Here is a 15,643-nt window from a genome sequence, read left to right as displayed (position 1 = left end):
GAACTATCAAATGAAAGCGCCAAGCCCTTACGACTATATAGCACTCGGAAGGGATGAGGATACAGATTTGGGATGGAACGGGGGAAAGGAATGGTGCCCAACCTCTTGGGCGGTCGGGGATTGAACGCGGACCTGTAGGAAAGGAGACCGTCGCTCTACCGTCCAGCCCAAGTGGTTAAGCGTAATATTATTAAAACAACAATTTATGCATATAATTACAGCATTTCACACTAAAAATACTTGGATATATTGAAATTTGGTAGTGAATTCCAATCTAGGAATCTCCTATGACTAAACTATACTTTTTAATTATTTTTATGTACTTACTACTTATTATTAAATTATTAAGTACTTACTATAATAATTAAATAAATTATTTTATTTAATATTTAAATTAAACGATAAAATAATAGGTAAAATCATTGTGCAGGGGACAGGCAGCCAGTGTGTGTATATATACATGTTAGGCTTATACCAAGGTGCCACAAAGGTGCCAAATTAAAGACTGGGAGCTGCCGGGGCGGGCCCAAGGGCTGCTGGCGGCCCTGGCCACGCTGAACTTCCGCGCCCTTATAATCACCATTGTTTAATAATCTTCACAGGGAGAAACAACTGTAAATATAGGAATAGTTTATTACAACATACACGGTAAAGAAAACAGCTCGGAAACTAAGGAAATAAAGCTGCCGAAAAAAACATTAAAGTCCATTTTAAGTTCAAGTATGTTTATTGAGACAATAAAAAAAATACATCTCAAAGGGATAGAGTAGCTTAGGTTATTTCTACCCTCTCTACTTCAAGTCCCTCAAGGGGCGCACAAATTCAGTGAGTACAAATACACAAATTACAAAACAAGAATCCCATTAACATAGCAGGTTAAAATAGGAAGCACAGCATATAAGTGTTACAAGTTGTATGTATGTATGTATGTATGTATGTATGTATGTATGCATGCATGCATGCATGTATGTATGTATGTATGTATGTATGTATGTATGTATGTATGTATGTATGTATGTATGTATGTACTCACCTAATTGTACTCACCTAATTGTGCTTGCGGGGGTTGAGCTTTGGCTCTTTGGTCCCGCCTCTCAACTGTCAATCAACTGGTGTACAGATTCCTGAGTCTACTGGGCTCTATCATGCCTACATTTGAAACTGTGTATGGAGTCAGCCTCCACCACATCACTTCCTAGTGCATTCCATTTATTAACTACTCTGACACTGAAAAAATTCTTTCTAACGTCTCTGTGGCTCATCTGGGTACTAAGTTTCCACCTGTGTCCCCTTGTTCGTGTCCCACCCGTGCTGAAGAGTTTGTCTTTGTCCACCCTGTCAATTCCCCTGAGAATTTTGTAGGTGGTTATCATGTCTCCCCTTACTCTTCTGTTTTCCAGGGATGTGAGGTTCAGCTCCTTTAGCCTTTCCTCGTAGCTCAATCCTCTCAGTTCCGGGACGAGCCTGGTGGCATACCGCTGAATCTTCTCTAACTTTGTCTTGTGTTTAACTAGGTATGGACTCCAGGCTGGAGCTGCATACTCCAGGATTGGTCTTACATAAGTGGTATACAGGGTTCTGAAAGATTCCTTACACAAGTTTCTGAAGGCAGTTCTTATGTTGGCCAGTCTAGCATATGCCGCTGATGATATTCTTTTGATGTGGGCCTCTGGGGACAGGTTCGGTGTGATATCAACCCCCAGATCCTTCTCTCTATTTGATTCTTGCAGGATTTCCCCTCCCAGATGATACCTTGTGTTCAGCCTCCTGCTCCCTTCGCCTAATTTCATCACCTTACATGTATGTATGTATGTATGTATGTGTGTGTGTGTGTGTGTGTGTGTGCAGAAATAGTATTAATAAAACAATTAACATCGTGTAGTGTACTCTATATATCAAAACATATTACTCTGAAACCCATATCATTTATTAAAAAGAATTGAGCAACTCTTATTACAAATGCGCTACCTTTAGACCGTCAGCTCGCTACTTTCAGCAATTTAGACCTGGCAACCGAGGGAGAGGCGCCACAACAACAACACCACCAGACACAGTCTTTCATTACTGTGTATCACCGTCGTCCTCTCTTCTAACCTCACCTATACAGATTTAATTGTGAATTCAGAGTAAAGAGACACCGGACCAGTAATTACAAGCTCAGCAGGGACACTCCGAGTGTGTGTGTACGCCACAAGGAGACCCGGGACACGCCGCAGCAAGGGGATGGAGAAACTGTGATTTGGACTACAGACTTGACAGGAACCTTATGGTGAAATGGATCGCAAGGGACCTCGTGGAGCCAAGCCCAAAAATGTTCCGTTGCCCGGCAATCTCATCACTCTTGGGAACAAGTCTGGCCGAGGGGACACCCAGATTGATAAGAGTTCCAGTCATGGGTCATCGTTTGTTCCCAGTAAGGCATCTGGTAAGTCAGAAATTATGTTGAGGACCACGCTGCTAACATCATTCTAGCAGAATTTATAAAATGTTAACAGGTCCATTGTAAGAAAAAAAGGAGAGATTAGTAGGTATATTAAAGCACATCGGTAGCTCTGATTTATTGCATTGACAGCTTGATTGATAATTTAACAAAGATTAATAATTAACTAAATGATTTAAATTTAATAATTAACTAAATAGTTAATCAGAGATTAACAAAGAATACTAATTACGATATAAATTCATTAGCTAACCTCTTCCTCTCCAAAACTCTAAGCCTCTACAACACTCATTGTCCCCTCCTTACCAAGCAAGTAACTGACAAATGAACAAACAATCCGTGGCTCACAAGTGGCATATTCAAATCAATCGACAAAAAACATGAATATGAAAACAAACTTAGGGTTGGCCTAGTTACAAAGGAAGTAGTTAAAAGGTACTCATCAGTGCTTACCAGTATCATAAGAAAGGCAAAACTTTCATATTATGAGAATAGATTCAATGAAGCAAAAGGCAACATGAAAAGCACATGGAAAACCATCTCTAGTATCCTAGGAACTAAACAACACTCACATAACCAAATAAAACTCTATAAGGATGGCTATACACCGTCAACTGATGTAGAAATGGCAAATGAATTTAATAGCTTCTTTTCATTGGTTGGTGCTAACCTTGCCAGAAAAATCCCACAGACTCAGACACATATTAACACACATCTCTCAGGCAGCTATCCAAACTATCTTCTCCTTTCACCAGTCAGCCCGGCAGATGCTGTGGCCATCATACACTCACTAAAAACCAAGGCAGGGAACACCAGTGAAATTCCGTCCATTGTATACAAGAGCGCCTCCCATGCCCTTGCGCCACCCATAGCTCTACTGTTCAACAAATCCATAGAGTGCCATACCTTCCCTGATATCCTTAAAAAAGCAAGAGTAACGCCAGTCCATAAAGGAGGCAATCTGGCAGACATAAACAATTATAGACCAATATCAAACCTACCCATTCTATAAAAAATATTTGAAAAACTTATCTACAAACAGCTCTATTCCTACCTCGAAAAATTCGACATACTCAGTCCCTGCCAGTTTGGCTTCCGGTCCCAAAAGAGCACCAGTGATGCAATCATTAGTCTCCTTGACGTAATCTACTCAGCCCTTGACAAAAATGAGTTTCCGATTGGACTCTTCATTGACCTAAGAAAAGCCTTTGATACTCTTAATCACAACTACCTCTTACTTAAACTCCAGCATTATGGAATCCGAGGCCTTGCCCTAGACTATATCCGATCCTATCTTAGTAACAGACACCAATGTGTAGCCATCAATGATGCAACCTCTTCCACTCTACCAATAACCGTTGGAGTGCCACAGGGTAGCATCTTGGGACCTCTTCTATTTCTTATATATATCAATGATCTGCCTAATGTCTCTGATATTCTTAAACCTATATTGTTTGCTGATGATACTACCCTCATCTATTCAGACCCCAACCCACATACACTAAATAATGTTGTGAATAATGAATTAAAAAAAGTTCACTTATGGATGTTAACTAATAAACTAAACATGAAAAGACCTATTACATCTTATTTGGAAGCAAATCATCGAATGCAGTTCAGCTACAGTTAGACAACATTAACATCAGTAATAAAAATGATGGAAAGTTTCTTGGCCTATTCCTAGACAAGAGACTCAACTTCAGCACCCACATTCAACACATAACTAATAAAGTCTCTAAAACAGTTGGTGTACTCTCCAAAATCAGATATTATGTTCCTAACTCTGCTCTCCTCTCACTATATTATGCACTAATCTATCCCTATCTTAATTATGGTATCTGTGCATGGGGGGATCAACCACTGCAAACCACCTCAAGCCCATCATCACCCAGCAAAAATCTGCTATCAGAATAATAACAAACTCTGCTTTCAGACAGTACTCAGCTCCCTTGTTTAAATCCCTTAACATGCTAAATATTAACTCCCTCCACACATTCTCTTGTGTCAACTACATTTACAAAACCCTGTTCTTAAATGCAAACCATGCTCTGAAACTCTCCCTAGACAGATGTAATACAGAGGATGTAATACTCCCCTCCCTCTTGTTTTATCTTTGGTTAAGTAGATCCAGGGAGCTAGAGGAGCTCTCCCCAGAAAACCAGCATTGAATGTAATGAAACACCATTTTCTGGGTGAGACCCGGAGGCTCCTGGCAACCCTTCCTCCCTCCCTCCAGTAGGCGGTTGTCGCAGGTTTTGACATCCAGCCTCAGAATTGGGGGTGGATAGCCGGTGTGGATAGTCTAGAGCTTCCCCTTGCCCCTCTCAGGAAGGGGTGGGGGGAGAGCTGCGCAGACAGCGGGGCAGTGACGATTGTGACGTCAAGCTTGTTTGCTCCTTTTTAGTTTGGGGAGTTCTGTCCTATGGTTTGGCTTTCAGTATGAATTTTTTTAAGCAGATAGGGTTTGTTTTGGGGTGCCTACCTTTCTGCATGCCTGATCCAATTGATGGCAGACATAGAATGCTTCCAAAAACACAGGGGTTTCTATAGGCCATAGCTCTTCGTGCCTCCCTGAGGGAGCCAGGTTCTGGCTCGTGGTCCCCGGTAGGCCTAAGAACTCCATTCGCTTTGACTGATGCCAGCTTCTAATACATTCATATCATCCTGGATGGCTCTGGGGAGCCTCTGGGTCTCACCCAGAAAATGGCATTTCATTATATTCAACGCTGTTTTTTTTTATGCTTATATCACATAACCAGCGACCATCCAGAAGCAGGGCCAGCCTTACCCCATAAGTTCTTTAAATAAAATTTAGTAAGGTTGTTATTTCACGTGTAACACCAATAGTCTAACTTTAAGTGGCCAAGGACGGGTGATAACCTTACAGTAAAATACAGTACAGTATTTCATTCAGCTGCACACAAATTATTGAAACGTGTGTTGAAATATTTGCAGGGGCTACTGGTGACCGAGTTCGAGATGGAGGAACTGGAACATCTGTCATGCTGGGAAAGAAGCCCAAAACAGCATTTGTGGTTGGATCTAGTGTAGTCCGTCCTGGCGTATCAAAACAAAGTTCTGTGGATATGGTGAATTTGCTCAGCGAGGAGTGGGAAAATGTAGCTACTGAGGTAAGGTGTTTATTTTCTCAATTTTTATTTATAAAGGACTTAATAATGATTGAAATTGGTGGTTGCCTTGTCTGTATATTCCAGAGGGCAGAATGCACACTGTGAGATGGTCGGTAGGTTCCTTAAGGATGTTAAATGTTATACGCTTTGTATGTTAACTTCATTTACAAAGCACAGGAGTAAAAAATACTCATGTACTGGTACTAAAAATTTGTATGGTATGTTAAAACTCATGGTGCAGATTGTTCCACATTCATTTCAGTTGCCTTCAGATAACATTTAAATTGACACTTGAGACATTCAATATAGGTTTACACATGACTATCCATCCTCTGTTTAACCTTTGGGGTTGGTCCCTTGGTCCCTTCGAGTGGCTCGTTTGCTTAAGATTAAATGGGGTATATTCAGAGAGGGAATTTGCAAGTATAGAAACTGCTGACCAGTTCATGGTGCGGTGCAGTGGTGAGAGTGTTGAGAAAAATAAACCATCAGTGGAAGAAAGGGCATACATTCCTCTTTACTTCATCCATGACAATGCACTCTTGTGGAATTTAAGGTTACTTCTTAACTCATGGTTTAAATACTTCATGGGACACTAAATTGAACTTCTTTGCTACTCATTTAAATACTACCAGTGTGAGCTAAGGCTAACTACTTTACTACCAGTTGAAATGTAGTACAGTACATAGTCGTTTTCAATCATTTTCTTTTATTTTAATTCCATATTCATAAATTCATTATATTTTATTTTAATTTATTTTTGATGTATATACTGTATAACCTTTTTCATAGGATTAGATAAGTATTGTAATGATAATAAATAGATAAGTGAATGAATAAAATTATTGAATAGCTTTAAATGGCAAATACTGTAAATTTTATGTTCACTTAGATTGTAATTCAATCCTGAAGTAATTTTTATTTTGTTTTATTTATACAGGCAGACCCCAACGACCTGATACCATATATTGAGTCTGGGGATGAATATGCAGACAATTCTGAAATGTACTTATGTGGTGCTGTGAAGAGTCTTCGGTCTCAGAGAACAAAACCCGACACCCTGCTGTGCTTCTCCCTCATGTACTTGGTGAAAGTTAAGCCTCATCTCTTCAGTAGGTCAGATATGGTGGTGGAAGCTTTCTGCTCATTATTAAAAAGAGATCATTCAATGACCTATAAATCTAAAGGCAATGCAGCTGTATCTGTTTTAGCTGCAAATATTCTTCTTGCTGCTTTCCAAGAAGAAAAATCATGGCCAGATATATTTGTACGTGTCTATATTGAAGATTCTCTCGGGGAACGTGTGTGGGTTGACCACGAGGACTGTAAGGGCTTTGTGGATAACATTGCCACAGCCTTCAAAACAAAATTACCTCCAAAAAGTCTCTTGTATCCTGATCTTGGCATGGGAAGTCGCCCGGACTGTCCCTCTCCCCCAGTGTCTGGTGGGTCAGGAGGAGGAGCTGACTCAGGTGATGGTGACTCAGAGCTATCTCTTGAGTGCAAGGAGAGTTTAGATGTCAGTGTTACTAACCGATATGCAGGGGTGTTGTCAGAAATAGAAGAAATGGTTATGGAAGCTGTACAACACCAGCTCGGGGTGAGGCACCAGAGCCCCGATGCTGTAGCTAGAAATTTCATCCGCTTTCTATCTTCTGTTTGTGGTATTCTGGAAGTGCGACGGCATGTTGCTTCAAGACTAGAAATGTGGCTTCAAAGCCCAAAACTCCAGAGACCAGCGACAGAACTTCTCATGTCCTTATGTTTAAATTGCAACACTCATTCTCAACTGGATATTGAATGCATCAGCCACATAATTCGAATTCGTTTAAAACACAAACCCCTCATCAACCAGTACATGTCATGCTTGAAAGAACTTCTTGCAGCCCATCCTGATAATATTCCCTCAGTCATGAAGCATACATTATATAATGAATTATCCCAGGCAAGAAATCCAAGCAATATGTCCATCCTATCTGTTATTTTTCAGTTTGCACCAGAGCATGCTGCTATCATACTTGCAGAAGAGTTCCAAGAACTTCTTTGCAACAGAGAGGATTTTCTTAGAGCACTCAGAGCCCTGTTACGTGAGATTGTACGGGCATTACGGCATGACATGCAATTCCAAAAGTTTTGCCATGGACTCATGAAAGACCGTAAAGATCCAGCATTTCGTGAGAGTTTTGAATTTAAAGAACGAATGTTTCACAGTATTACAGATCTTATTGTGCTTACTGTTTTTGTAGCCATTTCCCCACAAGTTAGAGAAAGTGCTGCACAAATGTATCGAGGTGAACACAGGGATCCTGAATCGGTACGACGATACCAGGATATGGTGGCTTCTATACAGCGTGATGCTATTCACTGGCTTTACAGAGTAGTTCCCAAGTGTTATAACCCTAGCAAAGAAGAGTATAACCGCTGTATGCATAAAATCCTTATGTTTGAACAAGCAGAAGTATACTTCATAAAGGACAATTGGCCCACAGAAAATGATCGGCCGTTGTATTTTAGATTAACTTCAGAAATCCCAGTGAAGCAAGAAACTCTTACAAGGCTGCTCATGATTGCTGTGATGAAGGATCAATGGATGAAATCTCAGGATTTGATAGAATTAGTTGACAAGCTTATTAAGAGAGCTACAGCTCTTCACAATGATGATATGGAAGTCTTACGTCTCGAAGACACAAAAATTGTTGAGCTGATATTTAATCTATGTCCTTATATTCCTCCTGAGAATTCTCCTCTACCACAAGGGTATAGGCCTCCAAAGACAGCCATTGCTAACTTGTATTGGAAGTCATGGATTATGCTTTTGCTCATAACTGCACACAATCCAACTGTGTTTGGACTGTTGGCATGGGAGTCATACCCGACTCTGCGCACTCTTATGGAAATGTGCATCACCAATTCTTTTGTTTTTCCACCACCTACATTAGCTTCTGGGGAGAAGGGTGAAGAGATGACTGCTCAAGAAATGCACCTTTGTGCTCTTGAACGTCAGCAGATATTGGATTTTGAATCTCACCTAGCTCAGAAGACAATCACTGAGCAAAATAGTCTGCTTCTTAGTCAATTAATAACTATGGATCCTACTGGACCTGCTCGTAAACCTCCCACTATTGTTTTAGAACAGTTAAAAGCTCTTAATACTTCTCACAAAGTTGGACACCTTCTCTGCCGTAGCCGAAATCCTGACTTTTTGGTAGATATAATACAGCGACAAGGAGCTTCTCAGAGCATGCCATGGTTAGCAGAATTGGTACAGAGCAGTGAAGGAGCTTTTTCTGTTCTACCAGTGCAGTGTTTATGTGAATTTCTACTTAGTGAAGCTGGTACAGGAAATAGCGGAGAAGGTGCAACTAGACATCATCAGCTGTTGCAGCACTTGCGTTCTTTGCTGCGTGCACCTCGTCAAGAAGATGGTGTCAGTGTAGAAATTTTAGAATACTTTTTGAGACGCTTGAGCTCCCAGCAGGCTTTGGCTCGCACACAGGCTGTACGAGGACTGCAGCTAGTGGTGGCTCCTCTTAATGACCCTATGGAAATTGACAGTGACACTCATGCACCACATGCTTGGCTGCTTCAACATCTTCCTAATCTGCCAGGTTTTGAGTTAGTCCAAGGAGTTGCAAGCCAAGCTCTTAGGGCTGCTTGTCAAATTGAAACTGACCCACATGCTGTGAGTGCATACATTCGATTTTTGGCAGTACATACTAGAGATGATCCACTTCAAGATCAGGCAGAATTAGTTCAAGACATGGCACAACTGATTGTAGAAAGATGCACCATGATTTTGGCCATATTACCAATGCCAGACCGTCCAAATCAACCATTCCCTCATGCACATAGCACACTCAAAGCCTTACTGATAATTTTCATCAACTACATGCGAGGTGTTAGGTTGCCACCACGAGAATCTTTTACATGGTCAGAGAGTCAAGATCAGGTGCGTGTACAGTGGGCATCTGGAGAGCAGGCTGTCATGCACATACTTGTTGTTCATGCAATGGTGATTCTTCTTACTCATGGTCCTGACAATAGTCCAGATCTCTTTCATGAACTTTTAACAACATGGTTTCCAGAACAAGAGGAAATGCCACAAGCATTCTTGGTTGATACATCAGAAGAAGCTCTTCTCCTACCTGATTGGCTCAAACTCAAAATGATCAGATCCACAGTGCCCCAGCTTGTTGACGCTGCTCTGAAGGTAATTTTGTGTTATTGTTTGAATAAAGTACTGTACCACATAAAACTTCATAACAAAATTTTATGAAAAGTATTATTACACATTATTATACAGTTAAGTCTCTCAAATCCAAAATGTGTGGTGCTAAGGGCATTTACTTTTTTATAATTTTGACTTTTAGAACGTTTTCCCTACTTCTTAGTCAAGTGTCCTACCTAACTAATATTTGCATGCCTGTCAAATTTTGTTAAACTTGTTTTTCTTGTGCTTTCTACACTAGTACTTTTATCATTACATTGCAATATTTTTACTTGTGCTTAACCCTTGTGTTGCTCAGGGCTATTTGGCCATTGTCACCCACAGGTGCATAACAAACAAAAAAAAAATCTTCTAAACATGTTGATTTGTGTTCTCTGATCATGGGAAAAACAATAAAAAAATCGTAAGTGGCATATTTTGCCCGCTATAGAGCAAGGAAGTCTGGCAAAACAGAAGCGTAGTTAGCAAAGTACTGCTAACCAGTTGGCCCAAACTACCAAGAGATCAATTACAGCTGAACCCCATCGATGTATACAGTCACAGGGACCTAGTGGGGAACCACTAGGGGCCAGGTTCTGGCTCGTGGTTCTCGGTAGGCTAGAATGCCAATCGAATTGACGGATGCCACGGTCTAATACATACATATCAGCCCAGTATAGCTCCGGGGAGCCGGGGGGCCTCTCCACAGGACCTGATGCTTTATTAATGTATGATATTGCTTAAGCTGTACAGTATATTGTAATTTATCACAATAGTAAACACATACATCAACTTCTATTAAGCAATTTACAGTGTGTAATATATGCAAGTTGAGCTCTTTCTTATGTTGCAGGATTTGGAGCCATCCCAGTTGGTGTTGTTTATACAATCATTTGGGATACCTGTGGCAAGCATGACCAAGCTATTAAGTGCTTTGGATGTTGCTGTCAACACAAATGATGAGGCTGTTGCAGCAGCAGTCTTGGACAAGAGTCACAAGACTTACATGGCTCAGCTGGTTGAGGTAGGAAGAAAATAAAATGTGAAAAATAGTAGCCTATATAAACTTGCAAAAGCTCTTTGGCATTTGTTACAAATCTGCTGTAAGTGCTTTATGAAATTCATGGTATTCAATAGGTTCCGTTCATAGTGATAGTCAATATAGAAACATATTGAGTATGGAGTTAATATGGTCAGATGAAGTATGGGTGTGTGTGTGTGGCAGGTATTTAAGATAGTACATGCCAGAGTGTAAGATGCTGCTCATAATGGTAACATTATTTATGTTTAGCACACGAAAATGAGTAATTAAACAATGTTGGTTAAGTAATAATTTCATAATTTCATTTTAGGTTCAACACCAGCGAGGAGCAAAAGGTGGCCATGCTTTTGCAGCAACACTGGGTGAGCGTGATGACATGGATGTAGTAGGAGAGCGACCTCCACACATTACACCACTGGTCACTCCCCTCAAGGTCATTTTCATACTTTACAATTCTTATTATACTGTATTTGGCAAATTACTACTCACAACAATGACTTTGATCATTAATCTTAAAAATTGCACTCTTTATACTTCAGTAAATTATATTGCAAGCTTGCAGTTTGAACTAGTGTGAACCTGAGCAGGTTACTACGTGAACTTATATTTTCCAGACGTCACAGCCACTGCACACAGAACTGAGTAAAAGTGAAGTGCAGTCTTTTGTGCTGCAGTGCTTCACCATCGATGTGCTTCACCGAGAGCACAAGAAACAGGTGGGTAGGTCAAAATTTCCCTTCCCTTAGTGTACACCAAGAGGTCCTGCTATAGAGGTCTGTGTACCTAATACCCATATAAGTCTCCTTTGTTGTGAAGTAAACTATACATATTCTTATAAACTTGAGTGCATATATATATGGTGATACATATCGGTATGTATTACCATATGTATACATACATACATACCAACCCCATCCCTTTCCCCCTCGTCAACTAGCCCACCTCACTACCTGAGCTGACCCTGCCCCCCCCCCCGCCTCTACACCCAGCCGTGGCCTCCACACGCAGTTGATGCCTCCACACCCAGTTGCTGGCTACACACCCAGCTGCTGGCTCCACACCCAGTTGCTGGCTCCACACCCAGTTGCTGGCTCCACACCCAGTTGCTGGCTCCACACCCGGTTACTGGCTCCACACCCAGTTGCTGGCTCCACACCCAGTTGCTGGCTACACACCCAGTTGCTGGCTCCACACCCAGTTGCTGGCTACACACCCAGTTGCTGGCTCCACACCCAGTTGCTGGCTACACACCCAGTTGCTGGCTCCACACCCAGTTGATGCCTGTTCCTCCTGCCGAGGCTTCTGGGTCTTACCAGCAGACCCCCTTTTCCTCTGCCTTTTTCCTGGACTGCCTTTTCTTCAGGGGTAGAGGGTGTGAAGGACAGATCTGTCCCGGGGCCTGGTTTAGAGGCTCCCAGGGCTAGGAAGGAGCTGACTTGGGAGGCTTGGGGCCCCCTTTGATGCGGCTTGGGTTTTGGTGCTCTCTTTGCAGGGTTTATTGTTGCAGGGGGAGGGGTTTTCTTTCTTTCCTCTATGAAGATCATATGCAATAATAAATTTTTAAGAAAACAAATTTCACCATTTTTATTCTTGCTGATAACTAGGCAGCATATACAGTACATCCCAGCATGACAAACTTATCCTGGAAGTGTTGTATTAATAAGTTGAATTTACTACCAGGTTCACTGGGTTCGGGTCTTTTGCAATGTTAATGTATTGATTTCTTTAGGTTCAAGATACGATGCGGGTATTGCAACGCCACTTCAGCAGGGAAATTAGTAGACAGGACCCAGATGGCCCTTATATTAATGAGTTCCTAAGTAGCCTCACCGCTATAATGCAATCTCCGGTACGTATTGTGGTGTAGGTACTGTAGTATCATGTCATTTTCATTACTCTTTTATGACAAATGAACATCTCACTTTTGGGATCTTAATATTTTATTGTTATATTAATTTAGTCATAAGTTACACACACACACACACACACACACACACACACACACACACACACACACACAACCTGACATTAAACCCAAAATTAATGACATATTGCACATGTGTTTCAGCAACATGCTCCAAGTTTTGTGGCGGGGCTGCATGACCACTACATCCATTCTGCTTCACTCTTCCGGCTGCTTAAGAACTTGCATAACAAAAAGGGTTGTGAAAAATTATATGGGCTCACATGCCAACTGGTTGCCATTATCCTGAGAATGGCACCTGATAGGATTTCTCCCTTGACACGTGTTCTTCAGGCCTTTAACATTGAAGAAATTCAATGCAAAGAAGTAAAGAAAGAGGAGCCACAGGCAGAAATTGATGTATCTTCAACTCAAACAGTTCTAGTTCATTTGGCTGGCATGCAGCCAAATCAGTTGGAAAAAGAGATATGTCATGTTGTGGGATGTGCCATGAAAGGTGGAAAGATGGCACCTGTGGTTGGAGCTCTTTCACAACTCTTGTTGTCTGATGTTTCGATAAAGCATGATCTGGAAGTTCAAGCTGGGACTAGCACACCCACTGCCCTTTTGTTAGATTGGTTGCAGGTATTGGACCCAGAGCTGGAAAAAGGGTCTGATCAACTACAGCAAATTTTGCTTTTCAAAAAGCGGGGTGGTATTGAACGTAAGGAGGGAGGCTATAGTCAGGCATATCTTTTGGCTGCCTTCACACATCAGGCAAGGTGGGATACACTTGAACGTTGTGTCCGTGCACTTCTGCGTGTTCACAGCCCAACATTAGATCCTGCAGCAGTTTTGGGATTTGTTTGGGCTGTGTTGCATGTACCCAAATTATGGCAGGGTAGGGAACGTCGTACACCTCGGCATGCGCCACGAGAGACATTGCTATCTTTCAGTGCCTCAGAAGTTGTTCACTTATCTCAGTATATGATAGCAGAGTGCCAAGCAGCTTTAGAAGCTGAACGTGGTACAGCATCTTTAGAAACTCATTTGCCTTTGCTACTTCATTATTTAGATGACTCACCATCTTCAATTAAAGCTGTTGCAGAACATCTGGCTGAAGTTTCTCATGAAACAGGATCATGTGGACAGGCAGCTGGTCACTTGCTGTACCATCTTTACTTGAGAATGCCACAAATAATATCATATCTACCACCAGGTACCATAAACAGGGTTGTATTAGCTGGTGCTTCTGGAGGCAGAGCTCAGGAAAGTGGAGCAGATGTTGCATTACACACACTACTTACAATGCTTGCTGCACCTCAGCCAGGTCAAAACTTTCGTCGACGCATGTTAGATTTGGAGTCTGCAGTTCGTAAACAGGCTGCATCTCATCCTCTAATTGTACTACGCCATCTTCCTTTATTGGCTGCATCTTTAAAAGGTACAAACCATCTGCAGCTGACAGCATTGCGAGCAAGTAATTACCTAGAGTTGTTTTCAATGATATTGGGGGTGTTAGAGCTCCTTCAACCTCTACTGTTTGCCCCACAACATCATACAGCATTAACTCCAACATTAGATAGCTTTATGTCTTTATTTAAGGCACATCCTATAATCCATGATCTTCAAGGCTTATTGGTAAGATTCTCTCATCTCTTAATGGAATGGGTTGGATGTCAGGGTGGCCCAGCTGGAGCATATTTATGCTCTCACTCAAATTTACTTGCCACCTTGCAGATGCATCACCCTGATATTGTTGCTGTTCGCTCTTTGGCTGCTATTGCTGCAGCTCGTGGCATGGATCAGCCTAAAGAATCTGCTTCTAGTCAGCATTATAGTTCTGATCCAAATTTGCCCTTAGGGGGCTCTCATGGCCCAATGGCACCACCATGGTTAATGGCACAGGTAGAGGAGCTTCAAGCCAGACTGGAGGCTTCAGGATTTCCAGAAGATAAGCTAGAGATTCTTAAAAAAGTCAGCGACTTGCCAGATCACTGGGCAAATGCTGCTCTGCCGTCTTTCACCCACACGTTATGTGATGGTATTGTCAGTGAACACAGAGGAGTTCGCCTTGTATGTTGGGAGTTAATTGCTCGGTTGCTGCATCAGCGTCCTGCTTTAGGTGGTCGTGTTGGACGTGCTGTACTTGCTGCCCTTAAGAATGAAGATAGTGCAGTGGCAGAGATTGCCTTGGAACACCTCCCTGAAGTCATTTTACTTTTGCATGATCAAGCAGCTGATCTGTTGAGTACAGCATTTGTTTCTACATTAACAGCCTCATCCAATGCTACAGGTTCTCTTAGTGAAGCTCTAACTTTACTCCACCTACACACGGGAGCATAAAAATTGTTGAGCAAGATTCAGGAATCATTTTTTTGTATGTACTGTACCTGAATGGTTATTTGAGGTATGTGTCTACTATTAATGTCTGATGTCCAGTCATTCATAACTTTTATAAGAAAATAACATTGAAGACTATGAAGGGATATGCACTTGCTTGTTATAACAAGTGAAACTATTAGTTTTCTGTATTAAAAACTGCAATCCAATATGTAAGGTGACTATAGTAGTTACACAAGTTTGGAAACAAAATTGTATTACTGCTAGATATTTTAAAGATTAGTAAAAAAAAAAAAATACTGTACCACTTAGTGGGGACTGCAGTGTGAATAATGTATAAACAAACTTTAAACATTTACCGATTAAATATATTTAAAGTATATTGGGTGGTTTAGTAGTGTTGTCCAACTATGAACCATATTACTGTATTTATTATTTTTTCTTGTATTTGCATTCCAAGTGATATTTAGCAACTTATGTATAGCCCATAACATAGTTGGTGCTACATAGTCATTTTGGCTTGGTGCCTTCTTTTGAGAGTTTCAATTCAACTTGGAAATAAGTAATCAAGTGCATA

General features: G+C 41.3%; 1 protein-coding gene across 1 annotated transcript; it reads left to right on the top strand.

Annotated features, from left to right (window-relative positions):
- Positions 1-1,988: 1,988 nt before the first annotated feature.
- IntS1 (integrator complex subunit 1) lies at positions 1,989-15,448 on the top strand. The gene is made up of 8 exons (XM_045751877.2): positions 1,989-2,425; positions 5,396-5,571; positions 6,512-9,781; positions 10,632-10,802; positions 11,131-11,253; positions 11,435-11,536; positions 12,550-12,669; positions 12,889-15,448. The coding sequence occupies exons 1-8, from the start codon at positions 2,275-2,277 to the stop codon at positions 15,067-15,069; spliced, it is 6,294 nt and encodes a 2,097-aa protein (XP_045607833.2). The 5' UTR covers positions 1,989-2,274; the 3' UTR covers positions 15,070-15,448.
- Positions 15,449-15,643: the final 195 nt, after the last annotated feature.

The sequence above is a fragment of the Procambarus clarkii genome, chromosome 82 (genome assembly GCF_040958095.1).
Source record: "Procambarus clarkii isolate CNS0578487 chromosome 82, FALCON_Pclarkii_2.0, whole genome shotgun sequence".
Classification (NCBI taxonomy): Eukaryota; Metazoa; Arthropoda; class Malacostraca; order Decapoda; family Cambaridae; genus Procambarus; species Procambarus clarkii.
This window is presented reverse-complemented; position numbering and strand designations above follow the sequence as displayed.